Raw genomic sequence first — 18034 nt, forward strand, 5'->3', positions numbered from 1 at the left:
CAAATAAATAATATATTTTTTTTACAAGAAATGAGCCATTTATAGAAGTTACACAATGCTTTCAACAAACCGCCAAACATTTTGGGAAACAAAGCCACTGGATAAATAAATTTACATACTATCTAACATCAAACAATTTATGGTTATGAATGGTCATCAGCATTCTTTTCAGACCCAAAGAGAAATAGAGTTATAAATGTGGTTAAGGGTGACATAAATTGCATGGAATTAAAAAACACAATCAAATTATAATATACTCTTAACAATAATATAAATACCTAAAAGAATGTCTTAAAAATAAAACATTCAAGCCGGGCATGGTAGCACACACCTTTAATCCCAGCACTCGAGAGGCAGAGGTAGGAGGATTGCCGTGAGTTCGAGGCCACCCTGAGACTACATAGTTAATTCCAGGTCAGCCTGAGCCAGAACGAGACCCTACCTCGAAAACCAAAATAAGTAAATAATATAAAATAAAATAAAACATTCAGAACTGGAAACAGAACAATTTTAATAGGCCCTTCCAAGTTGTAATGGGCATACAGGTCACTTGCTGTGCCTCATCATGGATTCACTTCTGCATTAACTACAGACATGTTTCCTGTATGAGTTGACACGCTAGGCACACCTCAACTTGAAAAACAAAACAAAAAGAACCATCTGATTGACTGGATGGAAGTGTTCAATATCTACTAGCAGATAAAGGGGTGATTGGACGATAAAACATTAATCTAGCTAAATAGTTTCTTCATAACTTAAATTTATTTATTTTTTTATTTGAGAGCGACAGACACAGAGAGAAAGACAGATAGAGGGAGAGAGAGAGAATGGGCGCGCCAGGGCTTCCAGCCTCTGCAAATGAACTCCAGACGCGTGCGCCCCCTTGTGCATCTGGCTAACATGGGACCTGGGGAACCAAGCCTCGAACCGGGGTCCTTAGGCTTCACAGGCAAGCGCTTAACCGCTAAGCCATCTCTCCAGCCCTTCTTTATAATTTAAAAAATATTTTGTATGACCAACTTTAGAATTCCCCAAATCTAGCAATAGAGAAAATAATACATATTAATTTGATCTAAAGAAATCTCAGGCCAAAGCTGGTCGTGGTGGCACACACCTTTAATCCCAGCACTCGGGAGGCAGAGGTAGGAGGATCGTCATGAATTCAAAGCCACCCTGAGACTCCATAGTGAATTCCAGGCAGGGCTAAAATGAGACACTAACTCAAAAAAAAAAAAAAAAAGAAAAAAGAAATCTCAGGCCATATAAAATTTAGCAGTTTCTTTCTTCTTTACTCAATCTTGTTTTGGATGATTTGTTTATCAGATGACTTAAAAAACTCTCCTACAAGGAGCGGAAAACAACTTCCTTTTAATAAAAGGTAGTTAAAAGTTGTTCTTTATTATTAAAGTGCCCACAGGCACAATGGTATAGGTACTTGACTTTTCCCTTAAAGTTATGGGAAGGACTTTAGACTGTCCATACTGAAACAAGAAAACTTTCAGCAATTACACATGCTGCAAAGTTCAGATCTGGAAGTTTGCTGTTTAAGCATAAAAAGGGAGGGAGCAGGGAGAAATTAACTACTTTCACAATTTTTTAAAAAATTTTTTTATTTATTTATTGAGAGAGACAGACACAGAGAGAAAGAGATAGAGGGAGAGAGAGAGAATGGGCGTGCCAGGGCTTCCAGCCTCTGCAAACGAACTCCAGACGTGTGCGCCTCCTTGTGCATCTGGCTAACATGGGACCTGGGGAACCGAGCCTCGAACCGGGGTCCTTAGGCTTTACAGGCAAGTGCTTAACCGCTAGGCCATCTCTCCAGCCCTACTTTCACAATTTTGAGCAAGTGCATATGTGAAGGTAACGCATGTACATTTTATTTCAGGAAAGACATTAGATAATCAGCATAAAGATGCCCAGGTGCCCTAAAGAGAAATACATTTCAGAGATTCTCATTAAAAAAAATAAAAATAGGGCTGGAGAGATGGCTTAGCAGTTAAGCACTTGCCTGTGAAGCCTAAGGACCCCGGTTTGAGGCTCGGTTCCCCAGGTCCCATGTTAGCCAGATGCACAAGGGGGCACACGCATCTGGAGTTCCTTTGCAGAGGCTGGAAGCCCTGGCACGCCCATTCTCTCTCTCTCCCTCTATCTGTCTTTCTCTCTGTGTCTGTCGCTCTCAAATAAGTAAATAAATAATTTTTAAAAATAAAAATTAAATAAATAAATAAATAAGAATAAAGCTGTAATATTTTTCCTGCAAGCAAAATACCTTTCGTTAAATTAAAAAAAAAATCAGTTTTCTGAATTGCAAATGATTTTGCCTTTTTTGCAGAAAATCTGCTATGATTATTATTTTTTTTTTAATGAATAAGGATTTTCCACAAAATAGGCTTGCTCTACAACGTAGATTTTAAACACTTCAGTGACGCAGTGTACTAAGTACATACACAACAGATCAGATAGAAAGAAAACACTCAACCTAATGGGAAGTTGAGATCTTCACTAACACACTGGAAACTGACATAACTCATGCCTTGAAAATCAAAAATACAAAAATTAAATGTTTTCCTAAAAAGATTTCCTTATTTTAAGGATTCATTTGAAAATGAAGCTGTATGTAATTTGTGTAGTAAGTTGTACAAGTAAACAGATCATATACATAAAAAAATTAACTAACATACTCCTCAATGATCAGTTCCCACCTTTAATTTCCAATACTGTACTTTCTTAACAAGCATACAAAACATCAAACTTCTCTTTAGAAAAAGTGCCGTTTTTGGACATCGTTTACACAAAAACAGTCTGAGCCTGTGGCGCATTACTGCAGTCGAGAGGCAAAACAAACTAACTTTACAACGGCTACCTTCCATAAAATCCTCCTGAAAAGGAGATTACATGCCACTATAAAAATGTCAGCCCCTTGTAGTAACTGCCTTAGAGAGCCAAGGCTTGAAGACTATTTTCATATAACCACAAAAAACTACTTTGAGAACATACTAACTGCATTGGTGGTGTGGTGGTTTGACTAGATGGCCCCCAATATATTCAGGGTTTTTTTTTTTTTATTTGTTTGTAGTTTACATCTGCAGCCACCTGGCTGGAGGTAATGTCACTGGGTGGATCTTAAAGTGTGGTGGTGGGTTTCAGATTTCAATCTAGAGATATGCAAAGTGTGCCTAGCTGGAGTTTCTGAAGTGTGCTGTGTGGCTTTTGGCTTTTGGCTGGTGCTCCTCTCTCTGTGCTTGGGCCTGTGAAGGCAGGCCAGCTTCTTCTGCCATTATGGAACTTCCCCTGGATCTGGGAGCTTCAATAAATCCCTTCCTCCACAACTGTGCCTGGTCTGGAAATTCATCTCAGCGAACCTGAATCTGTCTGCTACAGGTGGCTTGGGGGTGTACTGTGCCATGGAATTATGCATAGCTACTGTTAGGTACCATAACTGCTGCACAGAGTTTAAACTGATTGTAACCGAGAGCATAACAGAGTTACTACCAGCCCATGCACTATTAACTAAAAATACTGTCACTGTGCTGGATACTTTCATTCCTGGAGAAGACCAAAGGCAGCAATTACTAAATCAAGCCCAGCAGGTGACTTAACTCATTCTCCACAAAGATTAGTGAACACAGTGAATCTGAGGTATGCCTTTAACCATTAAATCTGTGTGTCATTGCAAGATATCACCATTTGGAAATGCATGTCATCACAGTGGCTTAAATCTTTTGAACATCGGTCATTCATACATTCTTATCTACCCTGTCTCTTGGTTTTTAAAGATTTCACTACAGTAGAATATTACAGAAACAAAATATAAATGCGTGTTTTTTTAATAAAACTTACATGGACTAAAAGTAGAGAATATTTTCAAACAAATATATAATGTGCAGGCAGACAGAGCAGGAAAATGGTCATTCAAATGTATAATAAAAAACTAAAAATGGACTATTTCCAGAAAACTATGAAGTGCCTCAACTAAAAGGAATGCATAGTGAAATTACAATCTAATACAAGGTCAAAAATGTAAAAAGGTGAGCTGGGGAAATGGCTTAGCAGTTAAGGCGCTTGCCTGCGAAACCTAAGGACCCCGGTTCAATTCCCCAGAACCTACATAAGCCAGATGCACAAGGGGACAGGCGCATACGTCTGGAGTTTGTTTGCAGTGGCTGGAGGTCCCAGCACGCCCATTCTCTCTATCTGCCTCTTCCTCTCTCTCTCTCAAATAAATAATAAATAAAATGTAAAAAGTTTAAAACTATATTTAAAAAATGTAAAAAGTTTATAAACCTTAACAGGAAAATAGAACAACTTTTGCTGGCCACTCCTACTGAAATGACAATCATAATATAACAGAAAAGTGGCTACAAACCCACTGAGAACACCAAACAGAGAAAAAATAAAAGTCCATTTTCATCTCTGTTATTTTCATAAAATCCTGTGTCACTACAGGTCAAACTGCTGATGGCAGAAACAGAATTCTTTTTTTTTTTTATTTATTTATTTATCTTTTCTTAGGTAGATATTTAGATGTATCTTTTTTTTTTAATTTTTTTTTCTTTGTTTATTTATTTGAGAGTGACAGACACAGGGAGAAAGACAGATAGAGGGAGAGAGAGAGAATGGGCGCGCCAGGGCTTCCAGCCTCTGCAAACGAACTCCAGACGCGTGCGCCCCCTTGTACATCTGGCTAACGTGGGACCTGGGGAACTGAGCCTCGAACCGGGGTCCTTAGGCTTCACAGGCAAGCGCTTAACCGCTAAGCCATCTCTCCAGCCCAGAAACAGAATTCTTTATAAACTGCAAATCTCCTGTACATTAAAAATAAATTTTCACTCGAGTTGCACTACTTCTAAAGATTCTTCTGTTTTAGCCTTCTGTAACCCTTGATTATTACTGGGCACCAAAGATAAGAAAAGCAAGACGGGGTACAAAAATGCAAAATTTCAACAGTATTGGCAATGTTTTTGTCTTAGTCCAAAAGGGTCCTGCGTTCTCTCCCCCTTCAGTGACCTCAAAAGTCTTTGTACTTAATCTGGGGGCAGCAAATCCTGCAAGCGAAATCTGTCTCTGATATGAGGTCGGACATCTTCATTCAGTTTTACAAGCTTCTCCAGAAGAGTTCATTGTCATTTTTATCTATAAACCAGCTTTCTATAGGGATTCCATTAGAAAGCTGACATGCAAAGGCTTGTGGTGAGCTGTCAATTATTACAGTTTTTTTTAATTTTTTTGTTCATTTTTATTTATTTATTTGAGAGTGACAGAGAGAGAGAGAGAGAGAGAGAGATAGGCAGATTGCGTGACAGAGAGAGAATAGGCACACCAGGGCTTCCAGCCACTGCAAACGAACTCCAGACGTGTGCGCCCCCTTGTGCATCTGGCTAACGTGGGTCCTGGGGAATCGAGCCTCGAACCGGGGTCCTTAGGCTTCATAGGCAAGCGATTAGCCACTAAGCCATCTCTCCAGCCCTTATTATAGTTTTTGAAAGACCCTCCCACTTTACCCTTTGAAACTCCATTCTCTCCATTTCAATCAGTCTCTCTTTTATTTTGATGTCATGATCTTTTCCTCCTATTATGATGGTCTTGTGTAGGTAGTGTCAGGCACTGTGAGGTCATGGATATCCAGGCCATTTTGTGTCTGGGGGGAGCACATTGTAAGGAGTTCTGCCCTTCCTTTGGCTCTTACATTCTTTCCACCACCTCTTCCGCAATGGACCCTGAGCCTTGGAAGGTGTGATAGAGATATTGCAGTACTGAGCACTCCGGACATTTCTTCCCAGCACCATGATGCCTTCTGAGTCATCCCAAGGTCACTGCCATCTGCAAAGAGAAGATCCTCTACCAAAAGCGAGAGTAGCATTAATATAAGGGTATGAACATTAAGAGAAGTGCTTACTGGGCAGTTTGATAAGCATAATATATACATTTAGCCAGACAGCAACAGACATTATACTCCTAGGGCTCATGACTACCCCTTTTTTATGTTTTCAGTATCAGGGATTTATTCCCTCCCATTAAAGCAGGCACCTCCTGTCCAATTAGAGGGCAGTTGGTTTCCCCCATAACAGACATGCCACTATTGCACCCGTTGGCTCATTTGGCCTGGCTGGCCAATTATAAGGCTTGCAGTGTCCACTGTCGAGTATCTTCACTGGTGATTTCTCTTTCTCACATTGAACTGCATGCAGAATGGCTTCTTCCAGCTTTCTGTCAGCTGGTCTACATGGAGGAGGTTATCAGCTCAGTTCCAGCAGGATTTCTCAGTGGCCTTGGAGCCCAAGTATGTGAGGTCTTCAGCAATAGGGTCTTACCATCTATTCCTGGTGGGAAACCAAGGGCCTTGGCAATGGCCTATAATTAAACCATTAGTTATTGATGGCCTCACTTGAAGGGCTTGATTCGAAGAAGCTGCTCCATTAGTTGGCGTGGCAGTACTGGTAGTGACTTCGTCCGCCTGTCCCACGTCAACTTGTTTTACTCTCTCTTCAGTTTCCACAGCCTGTCCCGGGGAGTCTGATCCTGATGTTCCATTTTTGCTTGCTGGTGAGAAAAAAGTTGAAGACAGGAGAAAATATGGTCCCTAGCAATGTTGTCCTTGCAGGACTATCAGAGGAAGGGTTATCTTCTAATTTCCCATTTTGCTTTGTAGGTTGATTTTTAACTTCATAACTACCAGCTCCATTGACTTGACTTTTCCGTCTTACTCAAGATAACTGTTTGTTGGGCTTTCCTCCTGCTCTTGGTGTTGATGTGATCCAATTATTATCTATATCACGTTCAATTCTACTCCAATTCGAAGGATTTTCTCTCTCTTCCTTGGGTGTGCTTCCTTTAATGAATTTTTTAAATTGAAGACAATAAGCCAGTTTCATTTTTTTCAATGTTTATTTTTATTTATTTATTTGAGAGTGACAGACAGACAGAGAAAGAGGCACATAGAGAGAGCATGGACGCTCCAGGACCTCCAGCCACTGCAAAGGAACTCCAGACACGTGCGCCCCTTGTGCATCTGGCTAACGTGGGTCCCGGGGAATCGAGCCTCGAACCGGGGTCCTTAGGCTTCACAGGCAAGCGCTTAACCGCTAAGCCATCTCTCCAGCCCCAGGTTCATTTTTTTTTTTTTGACAGTTTTTTTCCTCCTGCAGGCAGGCTGTCATCAACCTCTGAGTATTTATTTCCTTTTTGCTCTGGCAGGGAGCCGTGTTTGGATTTGACTTGATTGCTGAGAAGATTTCCTTGTTCCCAGCTTCCTCTTTTATGAGTGCCACATGTAAAAATGAACTGTGAGGACAGAGAAGTGTCCTCAGGTTCTGGTGATGGTCTTGGACTGCGCAGTAGGTGGTGTCTTTCCTGCTTAAGCCTGCAACAGCAACGGTACTAGCTCCTTCAGCCAATCTCCATTTCCCGCCTACCGACCTGCTGCACCACATGGACAGGGACCTGGATGGAAAGCAGCCTCCCAGCACAGGCCATAAATAATATATTTTTTTTTAATGAAGAAACACACTCTAGTGAGCTACTAGTGTCCACAGTAAAAGAATATATTCCGTAAACAGTTTTCGGGCTGAAGAGATGGCTTAGCGGTTAAAGGCGCTTGCCTGCAAAGCCTAAGGACCCATGTTCAACTCCCCAGATCCCACCTAAGCCAGACACACAAAGGTGAGGCAAGCACAAGGTTGCATATGCCCACTAGGTGGCGCAAGTGTCTGGAGCTCAATTGTAGTGGCTGAGGCCCTGGAATTCTCTCTCCCTCTCTCCTCTTTCTCTTTCTCTCTCCAAAAAAATAAAAAAATAAAAAAGAGCTGGGTTTGGTGGCGCACATCTTTAATCCCAGCACTCTGAGGCAGAGGTAGGAGGATTGCCATGACTTCAAGGCGACCCTGAGACTGTATAGTGAATTCCAGGTCAGCCTGGGCCAGACTGAGATGCTACCTTGAAAAACAACAACAAAAAAAAAGAAAGAAAGAGAGAGAGAGAGAGAGAGAGAGAGAATGAAAGAAAGAAAGGAAGGAGGGAAGGGAGGGAGGGAGGGAGGGAGGAAGGAAGGAAGGAAGGAAAAGAAAAAGAAAAGGGAGAAGAAGAAAAAGATAGATTGGCTAGTCAGCCAGTTAATGGTAACACTGTTAATGCAGGCTTAACTTTAATTGGGCCAACCTCTGTGATTTGATATCTGACTTTCTTTCCCTCATGCATGTTAACCTCCCTCCTCTTTGAGGGTAGTTCAGAAGTCAGTGGGCTATTTGAACCCTAAGTGCTCCATTTTGGTTCCCCTGGGAACCTCAGCATTCATCTTCTTAGAGATTCTGGGTCATACAAGTTTTCTGGGCTCCACAGGCCACTCTTCACAGGTTTTCATTGTTATTGATTGAATAAAAATAAAGTTCTATGTGTGTGTGGAATGCTTATGAAAATGGCAATTAGCTGAGCGTGGTGGCACACGCCTTTAATCCCAGCACTCAGGAGGCAGAGGTAGGAGGATTGCCATGAGTTCGAGGCCACCTTGAGAGTCCATAGTGAATTCCAGGTCAGCCTGGGCTAGAGTGAGACCTTACCTCGGAAAAAGAAAAAAAAAGAAAATGGCATTTACATTTATAGTTGCTCTTTGAAAAAAAAAAATATCTATATATATATATATATATATATATATATATATTATTTATTTATTTATTTATTTATTTGAGACAGAGAAACGAGCAGAGAGAGGGAGAGAATGGGCACGCAGAGCTTCAGGTTGCTGCAAAGGAGCTCCAGACTCATGTGCCCCCTTGTGCATCTGGCTTAGTTGGGTCCTGGAGAATTGAACTAGGATCCTTTGGCTTTGCAGGCGAACACCTTAACTGCTAAGCCATCTTTCCAGCCCCTATAGTTGCTCTTTTTAAAAGTTTTATTTATTTATTTGCAAGCAAAGAGAGAGAGAGAAAAGCGACAGACAGAAAGAATGGGTGCACCAGGGCTTCTAGCGGCTGCAAATGAACTCCAGGCTCATGTGCCATTTTGTGCATCTGGCTTTACGTGGGTACTGGGGAATTGAACCCAGGTCATTAGGCTTTGTAGGTGTGGTGGTTTGATTCAGGTGTCCCCCATAAGCTTAGGTGTTCTGAATGCTGGGTTCCCAGCTGATGGAGATTTGGGAATTAACACCTCCTGGAGGCGGTGTATTGTTGGGGGCGGGCTTATGGGTGTTATAGCCAGTTTCCCCTTGCCAGTGTTTGGCACACTCTCCTGTTGCTATTGTCCACCTGATGTTGGCCAGAGGGTGATGTCTACCCTGTGCTCATGCCATCGTTTTCCCTGCCATCATGGAGCTTCCCTTCGCGTCTATAAGACAAAGTAAACCTTTTTTTCCCACAAGCTGTTCTTGGTTGGGTGATTTCTGCCAGCAGTGCGAACCTCGCTGCAAAAGTAGACAAGCACCTTAACTGCTGAGCCATCTCTCCAGCCCCTGCTTTTGTTTATTTATTTTTTGTAAACATATTTATTTATTCATAATTGTGTGTGTGTGTGTGTGTGTGTGCACGCCAGGGTCTCTCCAGGACCCATGTAAGCCAGATGCACAAGGGGGCTCACAAGGAACTGCATGCATCTGGAGTTTGTTTACAGTGGCTGGAGGCCCTGGCTTGCCCACTCTCTCTCTCTCTGCCCCCTTCTCTCTCAAATAAACAAACAAAAGATTTAAATATTTATATATATATATATAAATATTTATATATAATAATATAATATAAATATTTATATATATATATATGGGATGTGGTGGTGCACGCCTTTAATCCCAGCACTTGGGAGGCAGAGGTAGGAGGATTGCTGTGAGTTAGAGGCCACCCTGAGGCTAAATAGTGAATTTCAGGTCAGCCTGGGCTAGAGTGAGAATCTACCTTGAAAAACAAAAACAAAAACAACTATATATATAATATCTACTTGAGAGAGGGAGAGAGAGAATGGGTGTGCCAGGGCCTCTAACCACTGCAAATGAACTCCAGACACATGTGCCACCCCTCCCCAGGCATCTGGCTTATTTGGGCCCTAGGGAATAGAACCAGGGTCTTCTGGCTTTGCAGGCAAACACCTTAACCGCTGAGCCATCTCTCCAGCCCTAGGATTGACGTGTAATCCAGGTTGTCCTCAAACTTACTAGGTAGCTGAGGCTGGCCTTGAACTCCTGACCTCCCAAGTGCTAAGATTACAGGTGTGCACCACCACTCCTGGCTGGCTTGGGCATTAGGATTTAATACCTGAATGGAAATGCTATGATTTCTATGTCCACCAAAGGCCTATATGATAAAGGCTTGGCCATTAGTGTGTTGTGCCAGGAGGTGGGTGGTTTCCAATCCCACAAGCTCCTGCCAAGTGCTACTGCAGGCCCAGAGCCGTGGGGCCCAACGTCCTCGGACTGAAACCTCTGGAGCGGTGAGCCCAAATCAACCTTTCCTGTTTTTAAGTTGATTCGCCTCGAGTGTTTGTTTCAGCAATGGAAAGCTGACTAACACAGGTGGGACCCAAATGCACCACAGCATCTAATAAATCCCTACATCTGAGCAGATCAGCAAAGCCATCATCTCCTCTGGCCAGCTTTTCCTAACCCTGTCTTTTTCTCTCAGCACTCTTCTGTGGACATAGTTCCGCCATGACCCAGCTGCGCCTCTAACCTATCCCCTCAGACAGAGGCTGTGCCTGGTGAGTCCGCTTCCTTCTCCGTAGCACAATGCCTGGTACAGAATAGGAGCTAACCCCGGGCGGGCGTGGTGGCGCACGCCTTTAATCCCAGCACTCGGGAGGCAGAGGTAGGAGGATCGCCGTGAGTTCGAGGCCACCCTTAGACTACATAGTGAATTCCAGGTCAGCCTGGGCTACAGCGAGACCCTACCTCAAAAAAACAAAAACAACAACAAAAAAAAAAGTTAACCATGAAAGAGAGTATAAAACAGAAGACTATGGGTGTGGTTTAGTCGACAGAGTGCTTGCCTAGTTCAATCCCCAGCACCCCGTCAATGGGGTATGGTGACCCACATCTGTAATATATGAGAACTGAGGTAGTAGAGAAAGGAGGATCTAGGGTTTAAGGTCATCCTTAGCTACACAGCAAGTTTGAAACAAGGCTGGGCTACATCTCAAAAAAATGTATAAACAGCCAGGCATGGTGGCACACAAAAAAATTGCATAAACAGGATTGCATTAGTTTAAACTTATAGAATATGCTCATTACCTTGATCGTGGTGATGGTTTCACAGGTTTTATGCTATGTATACTTTATATGTGGGCAGAGCCAGGTGTGGTGGCACACACCTTTAAATAACTTGTTTTCTTTTTTTTTTGGTTTTTCGAGGTAGGGTCTCACTCTGTCTCAGGCTGACCTGGAATTCACTTGGTATTCTCAGGGTGGCCTCGAACTCACAGTGATCCTCCTACCTCTGCCTCCCAAGTGCTAGGAATAAAGACATGTGCCACCACGCCCGGCTTTAGATATCTTTTTTTAATAGATTTTTTTTTTTTTATTTGAGAGAGAAAGTGAGAAAGAGAGAGATTGTGCATACCAGGGCCTTCAGCCACTACAAACAAATTCCTAAGACATGTACCCCCTTATGGGCATGTGTAACATTGCACACTTGTGTCACTGTGTGTCTGGCTTCGATGGCACCTGGAGATTCAAACATGAGTTCTTAAGCTTTGCAGGCAAGCACCTTAATCACTAAGCCATCTCTCCAGTCCAGCACACACCTTTAATCCCAGCATTTGGGAGGCAGAGGTAGGAGGATTGCTATGAGTTCAAACCTAGCCTGGGACTACACAATAAGTCCCAAGTCAGCCTGGGCTAGCATGAGATTCTAAAAACAAAACAAAACAAACAGAAACTTTATATCTGTTCAGTTTATTTTTATTTTCTTTTAATTTTTATTAGCATTTTCCATGATTATAAAAAAATATCCCATAGTAATTCCCCCCCCCAACATACACACACTTTCCCCTTTGAAATTCCATTATTGTTCAGTTGTTTAAATATTTTATTTATTTATTTGAGAGAGAGAGAGAGAGGGCACACCAGGGCCTCCAGCCACTGCAAACAAACTCCAGACACATGTGCCCTCTTGTGCATCTGGCTTACGTGGGTCCCGGAGAAATGAACTGCGATCCTTTGTCTTTGCAAGCAAACACCTTAACTGCTAAGCTAAGTCATCTCTTCAGTTATGCACAGGTTTTTTTTTTTTTTTTTTTATATCAATGACACCTCAATAAAGCAGTGTGGAGGGTGAGCGTGTGTATTCCCACGAAGGGGTTCCCCAACCTTGGTGGACATACCCTCTTGGCACAGCCTTAAGGCAAGTCCCAAGAAGACAAGCATGGGTCAGTCCGCTGAAGCCCTCGGTAGGCCTGGAAGTTTTTTGTTTTTTTTTTTTAATTTTATTTATTTATTTGAGAGCGACAGACACAGAGAGAAAGACAGGTAGAGGGAGAGAGAGAGAATGGGTGCGCCAGGGCTTCCAGCCTCTGCAAACGAACTCCAGACGCCCCCTTGTGCATCTGGCTAACGTGGGACCTGGGGAACCGAGCCTCGAACCGGGGTCCTTAGGCTTCACAGGCAAGCGCTTAACCGCTACGCCATCTCTCCAGCCCAGCCTGGAAGTTTTCTGAGGTCAGTTTTGGGTGAAGCCAACTGGGGAAGAGCTGTTACCCTGGCAACAGCCTTCTCAGTGGCTCTGTAAAATCCCCTGAGGGGATAATTCAATCGCCAATGAATGCCTGGGTCCAATTCTCCAGGGCCGACCAGTCCCCAGGGACGTGGGGAGATGCTTAAGCTCCCACATGACTCTCTACTGGGCAGCAGGATTTCAGAACCCCAGCGATTGGCTTGGCCCGTCATGGTCATGTCCAAGGTCATGTCCTTTGCCCTGCCTTACCCTGAGAGTTTGGAAATCACAGTCGGCTATGCACAAGAAGTTTTGGTGGCCTCCGAGAGTCCTTGTGGTGAAGCTGATTATGCAATCAGGCAGCATCCATCCCAAAACGACGGGAAACTTCAGTCTTGGTCCCTGAACCATGTCTTGTGCGTTCCTAAATTCCTGAGCAAAGTCCATGGCCAGTAGATGGCGCTGTCTCCCACAGTTACAGCTTCTTTTGGGCCCATTCTTTTAAAAGGCTTTCTTGTAGCTGCTCTTATTTTATTTATTCAGTTATTTATTGTCTTGTAAAGCAGCAAAAAGTCCTATTAGAGACTAAGAAAAATGTACAATAAAAGAGATGGGGTATGCTGCAAGAAAGCAGAGGCTCCTTGAGCTAGATTGCCTGAGAGTTTTATATTACTTCTTTTGCTTTTTCCTTTCCTTTTTCTTTCTTTTCTTTTTTTTTTTTTCTATTTGGTATTTTTCAAGGTAGGGTCTCTTTCCAGCCAAGGCTAACCTGGAATTCTCTCTCTCTCTCTCCTTTTCCTTTTAATATTTTATTTATTTGATAGAGAGAAAGAGGCAGAGAGAGAGAGAGAAAGAGGGAGAGAATGGGCACGCCAGAGCCTCCAGCCACTGCAAACGAACTCCAGACACATGCTTGTCCTTGTGCATCTTGCTTACCTGGGTCCTGGAGAGTTGAGCCAGGATCCTTTGGTTTTGCAGGCAAATGCCTTAACAACTAAGCCATCTCTCCAGCCCTCACCTAGAATTCTCTGTAGTCCCAGGCTGGCCTCGAGCTCAGATCAATCGTACTACCTCTGCCTTCCAAGTGCTGGGATTAAAAGTGAGCCACCATGCCTGACCATTTTTTTTTTTTTTTACTTTTTAATTTTTATTTATATAATTTTTTCAAGGTAGGTTCTCCCTCTAGCTCAGGGTGACATGGAATTCACTATATATTCTCAGGCTGGCCTCGAATTTGCAGCGATTTGCCTACCTCTGCCTCCCAAGTGCTGGGATCAGAGGTATGAGCCACCATGCTTGGCTTTTTCTTGTGTTTTTTTTTTTATTACTATTTTTTTTGAAACACTGTCTCATGTAGTCCAGGCTGACCTCATACTTGCTCTCAAATAAATAAATAAATAAAAATTAAAAAAAAAGACATTGGACTATCACGCTGGAAGCAAAGGGGAAACTATGCCCTCCTGGCTGGCCCTCATAGTGCTGGAAAGTCCTGTGGGAGCCGTTTGAGGAAAGTAACCACCAATGGTATGAATAAGGAGACCCTATAGACTATAAAAATCAACCAGACAACAAGTACAGATTCGTGCAAGAGTGACACACAGCCTTTGGGTAACCAGCTGTTTACTCAGTGGGAGATAACTCATATCCGGTACTGGGAACCAAGTCAGAATCCCATGGTCAGAAATCCTAGACTTTAGAGAGAAGTCCTCATTCCTCTCAGGAGAAGAGTGGGGCTCGCACACGAAAAATCTCTCAAATAACTTTGTTTTGTTTTGCTTTAAATATTTTATTTTCTAATTTTTTTTTTGGTTTTTCGAGGTAGGGTCTCACTCTGGCTCAGGCTGACCTGGAATTCGCCATGGAGTCTCAGGGTGGCCTCGAACTCTCGGTGATCCTCCTACCTCTGCCTCCCGAGTGCTGGGATTAAAGGCGTGCGCCACCATGCCTGGCTCTCTCAAATAACTTTGCATGCCCCCTCCCTGTAGCAGACAGATTCAGGTTCACTGAGATGAACTTCCAGACCAGGCACAGTTATGGAGGAAGGGATTTATTAAAGCTTACAGATCCAGGGGAAGTCCCATAATGGCAGAAGAAGCTGGCCTGCCTTCACAGGTCCAAATAGAGAGAGAAAAACACAAGCCAAAAGCCAAAAGCCACAGCACACTTTAGGAACTCCAGCTAGACACACTTTGCATATCTTTAGATTGAAATCTGAAACCCATCACCACAATTTAAGATCCACCCAGTGCCATTGCCTCCAGCCAGGTAGCCAAAGATGCAAACTACAAACAAACAACTGAATATATTGGGGGCCATCTATTCTATTCAAACCACCACACCTCCTTCAACCCAAGCTGCCCTCACCCTTGGTTGGAGAATCTGTTTTCTTTTACAGATGACAGAGAAAAATGGAGAAGTAAGATCCATCATTATGACAAGAAGATGGCTGACTGCCCACGGCAAGATGTGCCACCTCCTGAAATTGCAGAGCAAGCGACAACATGGCCTCTACCACCCTTGTTAGTTTGACATCCAGTCCCGGGACAATGGTGACAGATACAGTGATCAATCAAAACTCATCAAAGCAGAAATCCAGAGGCTACAGAGAACACAACCCTAAATCAGACTGCCAATACGCCTGCCACGGCTCAGGAGACATGGCAGAAGAGGCGGCAGAAAGATTGTAAGAGCCGTAGAGTAAGGAGGAATACTCTGAGGCGTGGTACCTACCCCCCCCCACACACACCCCACAGGAAGTGATGACCCCAACAGTGAAAATCATAACTCCACTGAGGAGGGTCTCTGGGGGAACCTCAGTGGAGAGGGAATAAAAATAATATATAACCTATTATTATTATTATTATTATGTGTAAAATAAATAAATAAATAAATAAATACCTATTTATAACAGTACATGACCTGTTATAGTAAAAATATTTATTTTTAAAAAATTTTTATTTATTTATTTGAGAGACTGAACGAATTGGTGTGCCAGGGCCTTCAGCCACTGCAAACCAACTCCAGATACGTGCGGCCCCTTGTGCATGGGGCTTATGTGGGTCCTGGGAATCAAACCTGGGTCCTTTAGCTTTGCAGGCAAACGCCTTACCTGCTAAGCCATCTCTCCAGCCCACGTCCCGTCCCATAATTTGTAATCACTGCCTCTCAACTGGGCTTTAGTACTCTAGTCTTAAGGCAGGTGGTGCTCTGAGGGAAAGGTGATCCCAAAATATACCTGGGTGGTTTCTGCAGCATAAATTTTACTGGAAAATGTTTGGTAAGAAATATGACTTTAACAAAATATTTTATTTGCTTGCAAGCAGGAGAATACAGAGACACAGAGAGAGTGAAAGTGAGAGAGAGAGAGAGAGAGAGTGAGAGAGAGTGAGAGAGAGAGAGAGAGAGAGAGAGTGTGTGTGTGTGTGTGAGAGAGAGAGAGAGAGAGAGAGAGAGAGAGAGAGAGAGAGAGAGAGATTGGCTCACTAGGGCTTCCAGCCACTGCAAAGGAACTCCAGATGCATGCATCATTTTGGGCAGCTGGCTTTATGTGGGTACTGAGGAATCGAACCTGGGGTCCTTATCTTTGCAGGTAAGCGCCTTAATGGCTGAGCTACCTCTCCAGCCCCAAACATGACTTTTAGAAAAACAAAACAAAACAGAACAAAACATGAGGATCTTATGGAATACAAAGACACCTTCTGCCTTCAGCGAAATCTGGAGCCTGTTAAGGACTGGTTCCTGTTTGTCCCAGGCACATTTTTATTACAAGTATCAGTTGACTTACTCCCGCATTAGAGCCACCTAGTTAGAATCAGGGAGCTCCGAACATCTAGGACAGTTTTCCAGCCTCCACTCAAAACCCTCCTTCCAGCCGCTTCCTGATCTGCTAAGGTAGGGTCGCCTTGCAAGACGCCTCGTTTCTTCCGTTTTCAGTCAAGCCATTGTGAAGTTTTGGATAAGGCATCCTAACACTCATTTCTTCCAGCAGCATGTTAACCCCTGCGCGCCTCAGTTTGCTCCTGGACCGAGCTGTCTGGACGCTTCAAGGAGTGAATACTGATCCAGATGGCTTTTTTTTTGGGGGGGGGGGGAAGGGAGCAGTACTCAGAGGTGTGTTCTCCGGGAGGGGGTGGGGTAGGGTCACTGAGTCCACGTCCCCTTGGGCACGCGCCTTTCTCCATCAGATAACCCCGCGCGGTCAACAAGCTCTGTCCCAACTCGGAGACAGCCAGGGTGCGACCCCGGGTACCTGCTCGCTCGCTCTCTGCCTGTCTCCTCTCTCTGTCTCCCGAAGTTTTAACCACCCAACCGTGCCCAGCCCCCGTCTCGAAACTCCGCACGAGCCCCCCCACCCCTCCCCGCGCGCAGCGGTCTCCAAATCCGGAGCGCACGAGACGTGCAGCGGGGCGTCCTGGGGACCTCGGTGTCCCGCCGGGTCACCGCACGGGGCGGAGCCGGTTCGGTCAGGAGCCCGCCCCGCCTCGCCCCGCCTAGCCGTAAACTGACCCGGCGGAGGGTGAAAGGGAGAGGGGGGGTGGGTGGATCGAGAAGGGGAGGAGAGAAGGAACGTGGAGCCGGGCGGGCCGGAGGGAGGAAAAGGCAGAGACGGAGGCGCAGGGGGGGGGCGGGGGGCGGGCGCGGAGTGCCTGCGCGCGGGAGAGGCTCGGCGAGGGCGCGTCCCGGAGCACGCGTGAAGTCAAGCTCCCCTCTGCGTTTGCCGTCCCGAGTGGCGACGACGACCCTCCCTCCCCCACCCCACCCCACCCCGGGGGCCCCTCGGCTGCAAGCGGGGATGGCGGTGGCGGCGGCGCGGCGCGGGCCAAGGTCTCCGGCCCGGCCGCGGTTGGCGTGATCGCGATCGGCGCGCAGGGCATGCGGTCTCGGGTTCCCCCACGCCGCGCGTCCCCACGGAGCCCGTGTCCACCATGCCGCGGGCCCCCGCGCCCCTGATCGCCTGCCTGCTCGGGCTCTGCGCGCTCGTGCCGCGCCTCCCAGGTAAGCCCCGCCGTGTGCCTGTGCAAACCGCCTACTCCCCACCCACCCACCCCCGGGACACCCAGTGGGTGGCCGCTGGCTGCAGCTGGGGTGTCGCGGGGGGCTGGAGGGGGGGACACCGCGCGCAACTGTGAGTCGCCCAGGTACGCCGCTGGTGCCGTCGTGGGGCCGAACTTCGTGCGCCGCTGGGCAGTCTCCGGTCCTCCCTCCACCCCGCGCGAGGAGGAGCCGGCCCTTTCCTGTGTAAACAGCCGTCGGCCGGCCGGGCCCGGGCGGAGAGGACGCGGGCAGAGGCGTTTGGGGGGGGGGGGACTCCCCGCTTTCACCAGCCCCGCGGCGCGCCCGCCGCACAAAGCGGCCCTTGTGGTCCGGGACGGACGGGTGGAGGGACGCGGCCGGCACCCTGCTCCGGGGTG

The 18034-nt window shown here is 45.5% G+C and overlaps 1 protein-coding gene and 1 pseudogene across 2 annotated transcripts in view; one reads left to right on the forward strand and one right to left on the reverse strand.

The window, feature by feature from the left end:
* Window positions 1-1523: 1523 nt before the first annotated feature.
* Window positions 1524-17497, reverse strand: LOC101604832 (annotated as a pseudogene).
* The window catches only part of Itgb5 (integrin subunit beta 5), a 148783-nt gene continuing 148242 nt past the window's right edge, over window positions 17494-18034 (forward strand). The window contains exon 1 of one of the 2 annotated variants that reach the window (XM_045147504.1): window positions 17494-17618. In XM_045147504.1, the coding sequence (XP_045003439.1) occupies window positions 17549-17618 (70 nt within the window). In that variant the 5' untranslated portion in view covers window positions 17494-17548. The remainder of the gene's footprint in view (window positions 17619-18034) is intronic. The other variant, XM_045147502.1, reaches the window with a different exon arrangement.

This window comes from Jaculus jaculus, chromosome 4, assembly GCF_020740685.1.
Source record: "Jaculus jaculus isolate mJacJac1 chromosome 4, mJacJac1.mat.Y.cur, whole genome shotgun sequence".
NCBI classification, from domain to species: Eukaryota; Metazoa; Chordata; class Mammalia; order Rodentia; family Dipodidae; genus Jaculus; species Jaculus jaculus.